This window comes from Mytilus trossulus, chromosome 1 (assembly GCF_036588685.1).
Source record: "Mytilus trossulus isolate FHL-02 chromosome 1, PNRI_Mtr1.1.1.hap1, whole genome shotgun sequence".
In the NCBI taxonomy this organism is placed as follows: domain Eukaryota; kingdom Metazoa; phylum Mollusca; class Bivalvia; order Mytilida; family Mytilidae; genus Mytilus; species Mytilus trossulus.
The window spans coordinates 110,719,756-110,734,802 of record NC_086373.1 but is presented as its reverse complement, the minus strand read 5'-3'; the positions used below and the strand labels follow the sequence as shown (position 1 = coordinate 110,734,802).

The following is a 15,047-nucleotide window of genomic DNA, read 5'->3' as shown; positions in this document are numbered from 1 at the left end:
TTTCTTTTTTAATTTTCGATGTTTAGGAAGCAATCAAATTTTTTCACGTCATTAACCTTTTTCCTTTGACGTTTAAAGATTTTATGTTACTTTGGAATCAGTAGTTATTTCTATTTTTATCCAGAATTACAAGAAACATATTCAATGTTGAGACGTTATTACCGTTAATCGTTGGAATTTGAAGAAACCTTAAACATGTCATAAAATAGCATTCAAAAAGTGAATTCATGTAGTCATTAACATATTATGTTGGATATATTTCCCTTGGTGTTGTTGAACGAATAAAATATATGTCCTTAGCATGAACTTTCGAACGGATATGCATGGTTAAATAGCAAATATATTTCTATTGCTAAGTTTTTATTCTTTAATATATCAGATGCTACTCATGGTTAAAAGAAGCATGTTTCCAATGCATATTTATGTTTTTAGTCACTCAGCCTGCAGAACCTGTAACTGGAGCATCAATAATTGACACAGCGCCATTATCTACTGGAGAAATAGTGGCAATACTCTTAGCCATTCTTTTTGTCCTACTGTTAATAATTGGAATCATTGTATGCTGTTGTTGTCAAGGTTCGTGATTATATAATGGCCATTTAACTTTATCGTGAGTTTTTGTTTTTAGATAAATAGATTCAAAGTTGACTGATATGCATAGAAGTTTATTTGATTAGAGATTGTAAAATGTCCGGTGACAAATACTTCAGGCATGTTCAGGACGACACAATGCAATAGTTGTATCTGAAAGACTAATTTTTAATGCATCCATAAAACAAATAATATTTACTAAACGTGTGGGTTGTGTAGAGAACGGAAACCAATTTTGTAAAAACGGACGTACACTATGATACGAACGATGGACATACAATGCCCCCTTTGCTATGGCGGGGCATAAAAATGTACATTTATTAAAATAACTTCATTAATGTTTTTAAACGTGACGTTATATAAATGAAAACTAACAAACTGAAGGTCATAACGTTACTTGTACGATTCAAATTTTGATTAAATTTTATCAAAACGTCGATTTTAAGGTAGGTGTTGTTTTGCATAGATTACCCTAGCCGTATTTGGAACAACTTTTTGGAATTTTGGGTACTCAATTCTCTTCAACTTTGTATTGGTTTGGCTCTGTAACTATTTTTCTCTGAGCGTCACTGATGAGTCATATGTAGACGAAACGAGCGTTTGAAGATTTAATTATTATCCTGGTACATTTGATATCTCCCAATTGATACGATATTCCCGTGCTTGCATTTCCTATCATGATTTTCTTGATAGGAGTTGCTGCTTACAAGGAAGCTATTAAACCAAGAGTTCCAAATGGTGAAGTTGAAATCATCCCTTCGTAAATTTTACGGACGCCATCACGAGTTGGTTGACCGTTATGGAATAACCATTTCACAAATGATATCGGATATGTTCCTTACGTCGTAACTACAATCCCCTTCCCTTTTATGAATGTGACCTACCGAATTAGACTATTTACCGGATTTGTAATCACATAAGCAACACGACGGGTGCCACATGTGGAGCAGGATCTGCTTACCCTTCCGGAGCACCTGAGATCACCCCTAGTTTTTGGAGGGGTTCGTGTTGTTTATTCTTTAGTTTTCTATGTTGTGTCATGTGTACTATTGTTTTTCTGTTTGTCTTTTTCATTTTTAGCCATGGCGTTGTCAGTTTGTTTTAGATTTATGAGTTTGACTATCCCTTTGGTATCTTCCGTCCCTCTTTGATAAGTATTATCATGTATTGAAAGCTGAATTTTTAGTTCCGTTTATGTGACTGAGTGGTCTACAGAGATTGACACAGTGCAGACGGTGTTGTCTCGATATAGCAAAAGCATGGGTTCGAATTTCTCCGATGTAAGAACGAAAATTACCTTATTATTTTTAAATTTTCATATATGAATAGAATTAAATCGAAATACAAGTCAGTTTAATTTGAAAAGAAAAAGCAATATAAATTCTGCAAGCATTATTGATTTTTTTCTAGTAATTCCTGATATAAACGTCACAAAACATCAGCAGACATAAGACCTGCACTAATTACACATAGAGATGTTCAATCCATCTAAATACAAATAATACAAAGATCAATATTAAGTCAAAGCTTTCTTTACAGCAGATTTCAGTCGGTATGTAGCTAATGGTAATATCTTTGGTTAGCTTGCTTGTTAGCTGAACCGTGAAATCATTGTTAGGTAAGGTATACTACCCTTTTAAAGTAGCTTAGTCCTACAGAGAGATAGATTGGTTATCTGTTGGGCTAGTCTACTATTTAAGGAGGGTAGTTTACCTAACCAAACAATGACTTCACAGTTCAGCTAACAAGCAAGCTAACCAAAGATATTACCATTAGCTACATACTGACTGAAATTTGCTGTAAGATAAATAACAGTATACTGATAGACACAAAATACAAAGAAATAATAATCAAACTAATTGACACCAATAATGAAATAATACTCGCACAGAATTGTCCTAGAGTTACATTTTCCATACTGAAGGAATGGAGGTAATCACTGAATCCTTTAAACAAAAGGCAACTGAAAGTAAAAACAAAATAAAAAATTAAGAACATAAGTTAAAACGTTCATATGAAAAATCAAGTGTTTCAGAAAATTTTAAAATAGAAATAGATTATCTAAATCCAACCAATTTATATATGAAGGAAACTAAAGGTACACAACTAAGGTCCCGAGTCAGTAGGGATGATGAAGCGAAAAATATACAAAATACTTTTTGGGTCTTGAAAAATCATGACAAACAAAGAAAACTATTTCTGCTGTTGATAATGATCAAGGTAATTAAGTTACAGACGAATCCAATATACTATTTCGTTGGAAAAACTACAACCAAAATATGAATAACAGTACTTACCAAAATGAAAAATTATAATTGTGAAACAAAGATAGACCATTCGCTTTCCAATAATGATTCTGAAGTATTGGGCGGCAACTCACAGTACTTAAAGGATGTATAAATATGAAACTAAATAAGTCCCTTGGACTAGAAAGTGTAAAATTTTACCTTACTTTTTAGTCAAACCCAAATCTGCATTGAAAGTATTTAATACATGTTATCAAAAAGAAAGACAACTCTCCAAAACATTGCTGCTATTTCCCTAATGTATAACACAAATGATTCATTAGCATTATATAACTACAGACTAATTACTTTATGAAATGTAGATACTAAAGTTGTATGCCTTTGCGCAACGATTAAATGTGGTGTTTTCCAAAATTGTTCGTAGTTATAAAAAATCGGTACATTGGTGTTAACATTCGCCTGATTCAAGATATAATTGATTACTCAGAAAACATTTATTAAAGTTTTATTGTTCATCGACTTTTCCAAAGACTTTCTAGGATCGACCCTTTATTTACAAAACCCTTTAAACATTTTTATTAATACACTCCTTCATAAAATGGGTTAAACTTTATATTATGATACTAAAGGGAGCTTGTCTAATAATGGCTAGATCTCAGAAACCTAAAGTCTCTATCCTGGGATAAAACAAAGATGTCCGTTAAGTTCGCCATTTTTGTAATAGCAGTTATAATCCTGTAGAATAAGAGATTCCCACTTTAAAGGTTTTCAAATTAAACTTGATTATAAAACGCATAGTCTAAAAATTACCAAGCTGGCTGAAGAGACGATCATCTTTCTTAATTCTGAATACGAAATTCGCGTAGCATTGAACTTATAAGTTGCATTTCTGTAAATATTGACAATGCATTTTCCAATAGGAACTCCCTTTACGGCTAAAACTGTGCCACTTTTACTATGAGGTTTTGAAAAAAAAATCATATCCTAGAATGGAAAGTTCATATGCACTTCTATTTTTTTAAAGGTCAAAATATAGGGCTGTACGGTATATTTTCAACGTGTATATGCCCCGAACTTCTAAGAGTTTAAACTAACTCTTAATTTTCTTAACTATCCCTTCCTCGACTGTAGGGTCACCATAGATTTCAATACAAACAATATTCGCATGTATATTTTCTGGTAATTTTCCCAAGTTATGTCTCTATGATATGCAACCTACAGATCAGAACTGAGGACTAGTATGTAAACAAAATTAATTTTCTATGAATATTCTAAATCTCCCCAAAAAAGGGTGGTTTGAGAAACAGCTGTATTTACAAATTGCAACCTATAGAAATATTTGGAACAATTCCTGATTTAGAACTCAATAAATCTTTAACAGAAGGTACAAAGTTGGGTAAATATATATTCCAAAACAATAGAAGTTGTTTTTCATTTTTACACAACCTTTTTAATGATTTCAAGTGTAGGTGATGATATTTAAATCATTGAAAGATCAGTCACCACAGCCACTTCATTGTTAATAATTTCAGAAAAGTGTGCATCTTTGTGTGGTGGTAAGAAAGAAAGAATAACTCCACAAGAAGAACCAAAGAGAACTGAAATACCTGTGTACTATCAAGAACCTGATGAATCTGTTATTTCGCTCCGTAAATTAGAAATACCAACATTTAAAAAGAATGTGTAAGTAAACAAATCATGTTTTTTAATTAGAGAATGTTCTCATGTCAACATTTTTCGTTTTTAACTAAACATAATAAATTAGTTCTTTACTCCTTGACATATTTCCCATTTCCAGTCTTATGTTTTCATTAATGAGATTCCCTCAGTCTTAAACTTAGATTAGTTTGAATGTCATTGGGACAAATATTAATCAGAAACCAATAAAGTACTATATGTCGTCGTAAAAATAATGACATGAAAAAAAACAAAAGAAGTTATTAATGAGATAGATATAAACGATAAAAAAATATCAAAAACTGAAACCACACGTGTCACACGCACACTCAGAATTTGGCAGAGTTAATTAGTTAAAAGTAGTTATTTGCATACCTACCAACTGTCACTATTTGCGGTGGATTTACCCCATGGAGGCTCCCAAATTGAAATTTTGAAAGAGCAATGTTCTCCACAATTTAAACCTAACAATAACCTTTACAATGGCTAGAGGCTTGTAAAACCATGAAGAATCCAAAAACCAACATCTAAATGTATTTGAAGGCTTCCTTGAAGGTTTTGAAGAACTATAAGAGCCATCTTGCACGTAAAACCCCCATGGACATTTTAAAAGTTGGCAGGTGTGTATTTGGTCTTTAACATTTTTTTTATTATAGCGTTACTGACGAATCTTTTGTAGAGGAAACTCGCGTCTGGCACAATAATAAAATTCCAATCCTAGTATATATGATAAGTTTATTTACAACCACTGGGTCGATGCTACTGTTGGTGTAGTTTTTATTCCTTGAGGGTATCAACATCCCAGTAGTCAGCACTTCTGTGTTGACATGGATTATCATTGATATGGTCATAACTATAAAATTTCAATCGTGATATCTATGATGAGTTTATTTTGTGTATAACTGAATTTTTGGGACAAAATGGAAGACAAAATTTTGACCACAAATTTCTGAATAGACAATTCTTTTTTTTATGATAAGTCATGTAAAGTTTTAAAAACTTTAAAACCAATTGCACTTAAAAATTACATAACATTTCTGGGATAGAATTACAATAAGTTCACATATAACATATTTAGACGTCATTATCAGACTGAGAAAAGCATGACCTAGTGCAATGCCAAATAAAAGTATCGGGCAAGATGTAGGATCATACACGTTCTTTGCCAATATCAATATGTATTTAAAGTTGTTTTTTTTTCTTTTTCTCTTGTGATTATAGATGTTAATACTGAGAAAGACAATGCTTAAAGATATTATTATTGCAATTGTGTTATATTGATTACGTTTATTTAAAGGTTCAATGAGTTTATATTGACCATAATTAATTTTACGAGCTCTATAAACAACTTTACATCAAACATGAGGATATGACGGCGGAGGACATTTTAGCGCATTGATAGGACATTTGAGCGAAAACAATCGGACGTTTTAGCGTCAAAGTAGAACCCATTTTAGCGCCTGACTTTTAACCCATTTTAGCGAAATATTTTTAACCCATTATAATATATAATGAATAAAAACTTTAGTAGACTCAAGACAGCACAATATAAAATAGATGATGTCTATCAAAATACAGCACTAAATGTCTAAAAGATTAAATCAAATGTTAAAAGTCTGTTCTAGCCTGGAATTGATTCTAGAGAACGTACATAATAGGCTCCGGATTTACCTCATGTACAAAACTGTTGAATTGCATAATAAACTGTTCTTTCTCTTTTTCGTATCTAGATTGTTGTGCATATTTGTCTATACTTCGTATTTTTATATAAGTTGTTGTTTGTAATTTAATAATTGTATATATATAAAAAAGTAAACAGCTGGGTGACAACTATAAAATTGCTCATTATAATGGGCATGGAATGACTCAGATCCATTATTAGTTCGCTTTGAATTACACTGAACTTATGCCCAAAGCTTAGCGAGTATTATTCAACCAGGTAAGTCAGTTTTCGCTAAAATGGGCTATCGAAAATACAGGTGAACGGACAAATCCGGCGCTAAATTGAGCTCATATGTCGGCGCTCAAATGTACCTAGTAGTTCCAAATGTTTGGCTAAAATGTCCTGCGCCCGTTTCTTTTTTATTTCAATTTGTCTAATGAATTGTGTATCCCGTTCTTATGATGTTTCTATAAATACAGTCAAACTCCCAAATCAAATACTTGCAAAATAATTGTGAAAAGGTTTACTTAACAAAAATACTAATTATGAAACATATAATAAAATTGAGAATGGAAATGGGGAATGTGTCAAAGAGACAACAACCCGACCAAATAAAAAAACAGCAGAAGGTCACCAACAGGTCTTCAATGTAGCGAGAAATTCCCGCACCCGGATGCGTCCTTTAGCTGGCCCCTAAACAAATATATACTAGTTCAGTGATAATGAACGTCATACTAATTTCCAAATTGTACACAAGAAACTAAAATTAAAATAATACAAGACTAACAAATGTATACCATTGACGGATTATCAAGTTTTTATTCGTCGTTTGGTTTTTCTTCAGAGAACAACCTGTTAGAAAGGCACGGGCCGAAACACATAATATGTACAGGTAAGTTATATTTTCTGCTGAAGCTGGTGGGTTTTTCCCTTCAGATTAACTATATGGTAATATCTTTGCTAAAAGCGAGGGGAGTATGGCGTTCTATGTTTCGGTACCTTTTATCCTTCATTATAATATTCAGAAAAAGTTTAAAAAGTATGATGGCCGTTTAATTTTCATGCTTTCTTTATAAAACTATATCCAGGCCGTTTTGCGTTTACTAACGCAGTGAAAACAAAATTTTTAAATTTCTCAAAAAGATTTTTCAACTGTTTTTTTTAATTATTTCATATTTTCTAAAAGAGGGGCGAAAGATACCAGAGGGACAGTCAAATTCATAGCTTGAAAATGAACTGACAATGACATGGCTAAAAATAAAAAGACAAACAGACTAATAATAGTACAGAAGACACAACGTAGAAAACTAAAGACTAAGCAAGACGAACCCCACCAGAAACTTGGGGTGATCTCAGGTATTCCGGAAGGGTAAGCAGATCCTGCTCCACATGTGGCACCCGTCGTGTTGCTTATGTTATTACAAATCCGGTAAATAGTCTAATTCAGAAGGTCACATTCGTGAAAAGGAAAGGGTATGGCAGTTACGACACAAGAAACATATTCGATAGCATCTGTGAAACGGTTATTCCATAACAGTCAACCAACTCGTGATGGCGTCCGTAAAATTTACGAAGGGATTATTTCAACTTCACCATTTGGAACTCTTGGTTCAATAGATTCCTTGTGAGCAGCAATCCTCTATCAAGGAAATCATAATAGGAAATACAAGCCCGGAAATCGTATCAATTGGGAGGTATATACTCCGTATGCAGGTGCTGCTTGAATGTTGCTTCATAGAAATAAAAAGTTCACTATTGGGAAACTTAAATCACTCTTTTGTCGAAAAGTTTTGTTTTCAACCGACCCTCATTGTCAATTTCTTATTTCTAACCTGATTCATCCCTTAGTGTGGGGAAATGTGTTCAGCGGATGCCGGTCCAATCCCTAATTCCGGTAAACTTATCAATTCATTGTCAGTTTGTCATATTGTAGTAGACATCCTGAGGATGAAGATGAAGAGCATGTGATTCAAAAGTACCAAAGTTTTCAGCCTGAAGATACCGGAAAACTGTAAGTAGGACATTCTTTTTTGTATCTATAGAGTGTTTGAGTCTTTTATGGAAAGCATCAGCTGTCATTTATTAGAGATTTACAAAAAGTGTTCGAGGCTATTTAATGTAAAGTTAAGACAGCGTTATAATGAATCGATTCATCAAAATGCTTACTTTACCTTACAATACTAGTTTGTTAAGTTGGATATGTGTTATGTTTATTTTCAAGTGTGATGGTATAATGACAATTCGCTATGTTGTGATGAAATGCCAAATACACGCTACGATGAGATTACAGTATGGCAACAGTAGTATACCGATGTTCAAAAGTCATAAATCGATTGAGAGAAAACAAATCCGTGTTACATAATAGGATATAAACAATGGTAACAGTAGTATACCGCTGTTCGAAATTCATAAATCGGGTTACAAACTAAAACTGAGGGAAACGCATCTAATATAAGAGTAGAACTACGACACAACAGAAACACAACATTAAAATGTAACACACACAAAAACGAACTATAATATAACAATGGCCATTTTCCCGACTTGGTACAGGACATTTTAAGGAAAAAATGGTGGGTTTCACCTGGTTTTATGGCATGCCAAACCTCCCGCTTTTTTGTCAATGTTAAATATAACATTAAAATGACAACATAACATAACAGGACTACAATACTAATAAATGGGAGAACATATAGGACAGAGAAACCCACGAATAATAGCTAACAAAAGGTATTATGTTTAGATTTTAATACGCTAGACGTGATATTATAGGGTGGTACCTTGTTACTTGGTAATGCTTAGTCATCTACATCGATAGCTATGATGACAAAACAAATTAAGCTAAAATATATGGTACTGACTTGGTATATATAAATATTGAGCTTACATAGTTAGACATTCTTCATTTTGATATGACGAGATGTTTATCATACAAAATGTTGATAGTTCATGATGTAACGCTTGGATACAATATTGATACATCACTTAAGTGTAACAAAAGCTGATCATAAAATATGCATACTTTAACTACAAAATGTATGATGTGCCGCTAAGAAAGCACGTTGCTGTATCATTTTTATGTTACGATAAGATTGTCATAAAATGAGTTGCAATTTATTTAAACTGCACGAGGCACAGTTCAAAGTACATGATGTTAAGCTAAAATAGCACGATGATTTAATTTCATTATACCGTATAGCGTGTTATTTTCGCGGGGTGTAAATTTTCGCTTATTTTCGCGAATAGAACAAAATCGCCAAAATAAATTCCGCCAATTTAAAAGTGTGCATGCAAAGGTAATGTAAAAAATGTTGAATCAGCCAAAATAATAACCGCCAAAATATTTCGTATACCTTATTCAATGAAAATCGCGAAATTTTACACCCGCGAAAATAACCCGCTATACGGTATGTCACAATGGACTATCTTAGCTCAACTTTTATCTGTAAGTCATGTAAGAGATCCCACTGTTTGGTAAGCCTATCCTGACTTTAATAATATAACATTGTGTGCTATCTTAAGCTCATTCCTCAGCATCATGAATTTCCAACTGTGCGTCATGTAGTTGCAATTGAGCATATTGTAAAGTAAGCCCATTATGACATTATAACAAAAAAACATCGGGCTTAGCTTAACATCATGGACTTTCAACAGTACATCGTTTGGTTTAAGAAAAGTAACCATAGTGCATGGTAAACCTATCGTAACATTAACATTAAAGTGAAATAGCATCGTGGTAATTTAGCTTAACATCATGTACGTTCCACTGTGACAAATATACATTTGAAGCGTAAGACATAAATTGCAATTCATTGTTTGATAAAAAAAAAATCCTTCATTTACTACGCGTTTGAGCAATACGATAATGAGATCAACATTGAAAATCATCCTTTTATTCTTGGTTGCTATTAGTCTCTTTGTTGCTATGGACAGGTGCTCTCTTCGAGGTACGTGCTTTTGATTTATGTAATATCTTCTTCACATCCTGTAATGTTACCTTCACATCTTATAATGTAACCTAAATGTAACGTGTAATAAGCATATCATCACATCGAGACTTATCATTATACAATCACATCTAAATCTTTAGAAAATGCAGGTAATCATAACACAGATTCAACTTAACATATTGTCAAGTAAAGTGAGCATTTTGACGATTCGATTAACTATTACGTTTTCTTAGATTTAAACGCAAAACTTCAGCATAAAGTTTTGTAAAACTCCGATATATGACAGTTGGTACTTTCTATATTTTTGTACATTTACAGTCTTATATCAAGGTGCTAATGTGACAGAACTTACTTTTATGTTATCTTATTACAGTGAGACAAGAAAACGCGCCATAGACAACATATATTCTGACGTCACTTGCACGTATGAAGAGGAAGAACGGCGAAGAAAAAGAAGACGCAGGAGGAAAAAGAAGAACAAACGTCTTCGTGATGAAGGTTATGGAGAAGAAGACATTGAGAATGGTGATGTTCTACGTTCCAAGTTACGGTCAAGACGTAGCAAACACGGAACCTTCAGGGCGTCACGTGGTCATGAGCAAGATGTTATAGTTAGTGAAAACTTTTATTACGAACAAGAGTAATAAACACATTTAATTTGAGTGCAACAAAATATCTTAGTTATCTTGAACTTAATACATCTCATATAATATATCTTATGGATGTATTCCATAAGATATATAATATAGTGAAACCAGTATAAATAATGTGAACGATTTTTAATACAACGATATACATATATTATATGTTTATGAAGGAACTACGAATGGTTACGAATGAGAACAAAACAGTTTCTCAAAAGATTTTTTCATAATTTTAAAAAGGTTGATATAATAAGGGAAAAAAGTGTATATTTATGTTCTGAGTATTTTCCTGAATACTCAGAAAGTATTCCACAGGGATACTTTATTGGAGCTTGGACAGTGGAAGTAAAAATGTAACAAACAAAATATGTATTCGTTGTTAAAAAAAGTAAGCATGTGCCTACAAATAGTTTTAAAAAAAATAATCAAAAAGAAAATTTACTGCCGCCCGTATATTACTTGCTTACATTTTTATTTTTCACACTGCAACGATATATATATAAACGTCTAAAATATTTAGCTCCACTTTTATGTTTAGACGTATACAGATATATACTTGAGATTATTTAGACTGGATACGGTATTATATACTTTGGTAACAGGAAGTGAAGCCAGTGCTGTAAAAGTAATATGAATCTAAGGCACGTGAGTAGAACCTCGGTCAGTGGGTCAATAGAGCCTCAGATGATGATGATGATGTGTGAGTGTTTAGAGTCCGACTATCCTATAAGAATATCGCGGACTGTAACTACCTATTCTATAGACTGGAGTCTGTCGGTCTTTTTGCCTTCATTTTACTCCTTTGGTGTTGTTGGTATGGAGTATCGGGTCTTGCTGCTTGAAAGGCTGCTTGAATTGCCTCTTTGGATTGGTCAGTGATGACGGGCGATGTGTGTGGTGGTGTGCGCAGTAGGTCTGGGTGGTCGATGTCGAACCCATCTTCAAAGTCGATCCTACTGCGCTTGCCTCTGTTATTGGAGGAGGTATAAAATACCAGGCGGTTGCAGGCCTTGTTGTGGTTGTAGGGACTGGTGACAATATCCCTATTGACTACAACCCCAACTGGTTCCCCCTTGTACTTCGTTGGTGTTAGTACAGGTCCAACTACGCTGTCTCTTGTTTCTGTTTGTGTGGTGATGGTTTGTTGGACTTTGTCAGCAGGTACCTCGGCTGTTTTTTTTGCCTTCCACTGGTCAAGTGCGTAGAACCTCAGTTAGTGAGTCAGTGCAGTAAAACTTAATTAAAGGCTTGTGAGTAGAACCTCAGTTAGAGAGTCAGTGCAGTAAAACTTAATTAAAGGCTTGTGAGTAGAACCTCAGTAAGGGAGTCGGTGCCGTAAAACTTAATTAAAGGCTTGTGAGTAGATCCTCAGAGATTGAGTCAGTGCAGTAAAACTTAATTTAAGGCTTGTAAGTAGAATCTCAGTTAGTGAGTCGGTGCAGTAAAACTTATATAAGTCAAAGGCGTGTGAGTAGAATCACAGTTTACCAAGGACGTACGAGCCGCGGTATAATTGTATTAATGTATACACCATGTACGGGAATATGTCGGACCCCTTCTATGATTTGCATATTTGTAAAAGTCAGATATGTCTATCAAAGAGTATTAGATACTTACATTTTTCATGTATAAACAACAAACACAACTATTTACCAACTTATTTTTAAATATTTATAAACAAAGAAAGCTAAGTTACAAATGATGGAATAATAAGTTCATATAAATTTCTTTTTCGTACTTTAAATTAACCAAAAGATAATCAAGATAATTAAAACAAACACTGTAGTTCAGATTCAAATAAGATTAAACTTAAGGAAAAAAAAAAACTCACAAATTTCTATAATATGAATATATAATATAGGCTTATACCTAAACAATGATAATTCTAAAACATTTACTTGAAATGTTTTTTTTACATAAGGTAATCTGGCGCAATACCCGCAAGGGTAGTCTCCATTAAACTCTAAAAAGAAAGAAAGAAAGAAAGTAGAACCACAGATGAGTATTACATCTATGGTAGAACCTATGTTAATGAGTCAGTGTGAGTTAAATTTTAGATTGTACGTAAATACGTAAGCAATTTGAAACAGGAGCCTTGTACTCACAATCACATTTGTATTAAGATGTAGTACCCTATTTTGCATGTCTGTAACATTTAGATTTATACATAACTATATATATATATATATATGTGTGTGTGTGTGTGGGTCCCATACCATATGAGTATTTGAACGAAATCGCATATGGTTGAACCGTATGAGTATTTATTTTACCTCCTAAAATTTCAGGCTAAGAATATGATGGGTTAAAATCCGGCAACCGCGTTTAGATCGTGTATATTTTTTTATATTGGGTTAATATGCTTTGTTAATTTCAATACACAGTTTACATAGTAGTTTGAAAAAATAACACGGTGTTGGGGAAAAATAAGGAAATAAAAAGTTACGTAAAAGGATATAAGATTCTACCTCAGCGACAAAATGGCAACTGAAAAAGATGATTTTCATAATATTACACTGGAGTTGCTAGTGATTGGGTAAACAATTAGGAAACAATGCACGAACGTGGTTTGCCTAAATACTCATATGGTATGGAACATTCTTGTTTATATGTATCGCTGTTCCGTCCATTACTCGCTTGTTTTATTATATTAAGCTCAATAATGTGCATTATGTGGTATGGGCTTTGTTCATTGTTACAGGCCTTACTGTGATTAGTTAATTTTTGTGTTATTTTGGTCTCTTGTGGAGAGTTGTCTCATTGGCAATCATACCACATCTTCTTTTTTTATATTTAGTCCGTCCATTATTCGCTTGTTTTATACTCACCTCAATAATGTGCTTTGATCCGTCCATTATTCGCTGTTTTTTTAATATTAAGCTCAATACTGTTATATTGTTAGTCATTATAGATTTATTCCTATATTTATGTTTATTGTTTATACATTATGTTTCTTAATACCTCATGTGCTATGGTTTTTTAATTGAATTGTATGATCGTGTATTAGGTGACTTTTTATATTTATATACACTATCTCTAAATAAATTTGCAATATTTTTTATCTGTTTGGTTGTAATTTATTTAGCGTATACACAAGAAATGTAGATACATCTATACATATAGTTACAATGGCAAAAATGAAAGGTTGTCGCTTTTGGTATATTAAATTAATTTTTTTTTTTGTTCTTTTAATATCTTCCTTGTCTTCTCTTTGAATGAGCAGCAACATGTAGACTCATCAAGTTGGGCGTAATAAACACTTGAGTTGGGTTCTATTGGTTTATTATAGTAATCCTGAATAAACACCCTGTAACATATAGAATACACAATAAGTATAGATTATTACATGGCATTTTTCATATCAAACCCTTTATTGGCCCAAGGTTGTGATATCAGCCCAAGAGCCGGAGGCTCGAGGGCTGATATCATGAACGAGGGCCGATAAAGGGTCTGATATGAAAAATGACATGTAATTATCTTTTTATCATATACTTCAGCAGAAGATATACAGACAAGAAATATTAGAATTTAATTTTTGATTGTCTTTGCACTTCAGTCAGAAAATATTTACAGACAACCAAAACAAATTCTTTACTTTAATTGTTTTATTGATAACAAGCATTTTATTTGTTTTTTCATGTTCTTCAATAATATTGTCACCTCATTTATGTCTTTCAAAGCAAGTTTAACTTAATTCATTTTTGCTCCTCAACTATTTTGAGATAAGTCTTATCACTTGCCGTTTTCCGCGTTCTGTTGTCTTTTTCGATCAAATTTCCGGAAATGCACGAAGTTGCATGTGATAAACGTCACGGAAATTAACGGAAAGGCATGTGATAACATTCCGGAAGCAGTCAATAAAGGTACCTTTATCAGCCCGCTATGGAAATTCTTAAGAATCTGGTCAATAAACCTAGTAATCCTTTCATAGCCTTTTGATATTTTTAAATATTATTGCACTGTAAAATTTTAGTAATATTGTATACAAGTATATGATAAGTCACAATACATACGTTCAAAGAACGATAACTCTAATCATTATCTCCATATTAATAAAATGAAATATAAATTATCCAAGTAGTTAACTTCAGTTCGAAATATACCATAATTTATCAAATATGTTTTACCATGTTTACTACAAATCATAAGCATTTATACCAAAAACTATTTCCAGTAACTGTTCAATATGCAATTCTACAGATATCAATAACACCTTGTGTCAACGATCATTATCTACAGTCATCGATTCTAAGGCACTATTCTATTCGGAGATATT

General features: G+C 32.9%; 1 protein-coding gene across 1 annotated transcript in view; it reads left to right on the top strand.

Annotated features, from left to right (window-relative positions):
* LOC134705871 (hemicentin-1-like) overlaps nucleotides 1–10,771 on the top strand; it is a 48,769-nt gene extending 37,998 nt beyond the window's left edge. The window contains exons 49-53 of the mRNA XM_063564588.1: nucleotides 433–576; nucleotides 4,370–4,520; nucleotides 7,022–7,069; nucleotides 8,111–8,188; nucleotides 10,501–10,771. Coding sequence (XP_063420658.1) covers nucleotides 433–576; nucleotides 4,370–4,520; nucleotides 7,022–7,069; nucleotides 8,111–8,188; nucleotides 10,501–10,771 — 692 coding nt within the window. The remainder of the gene's footprint in view (nucleotides 1–432; nucleotides 577–4,369; nucleotides 4,521–7,021; nucleotides 7,070–8,110; nucleotides 8,189–10,500) is intronic.
* Nucleotides 10,772–15,047: the final 4,276 nt, after the last annotated feature.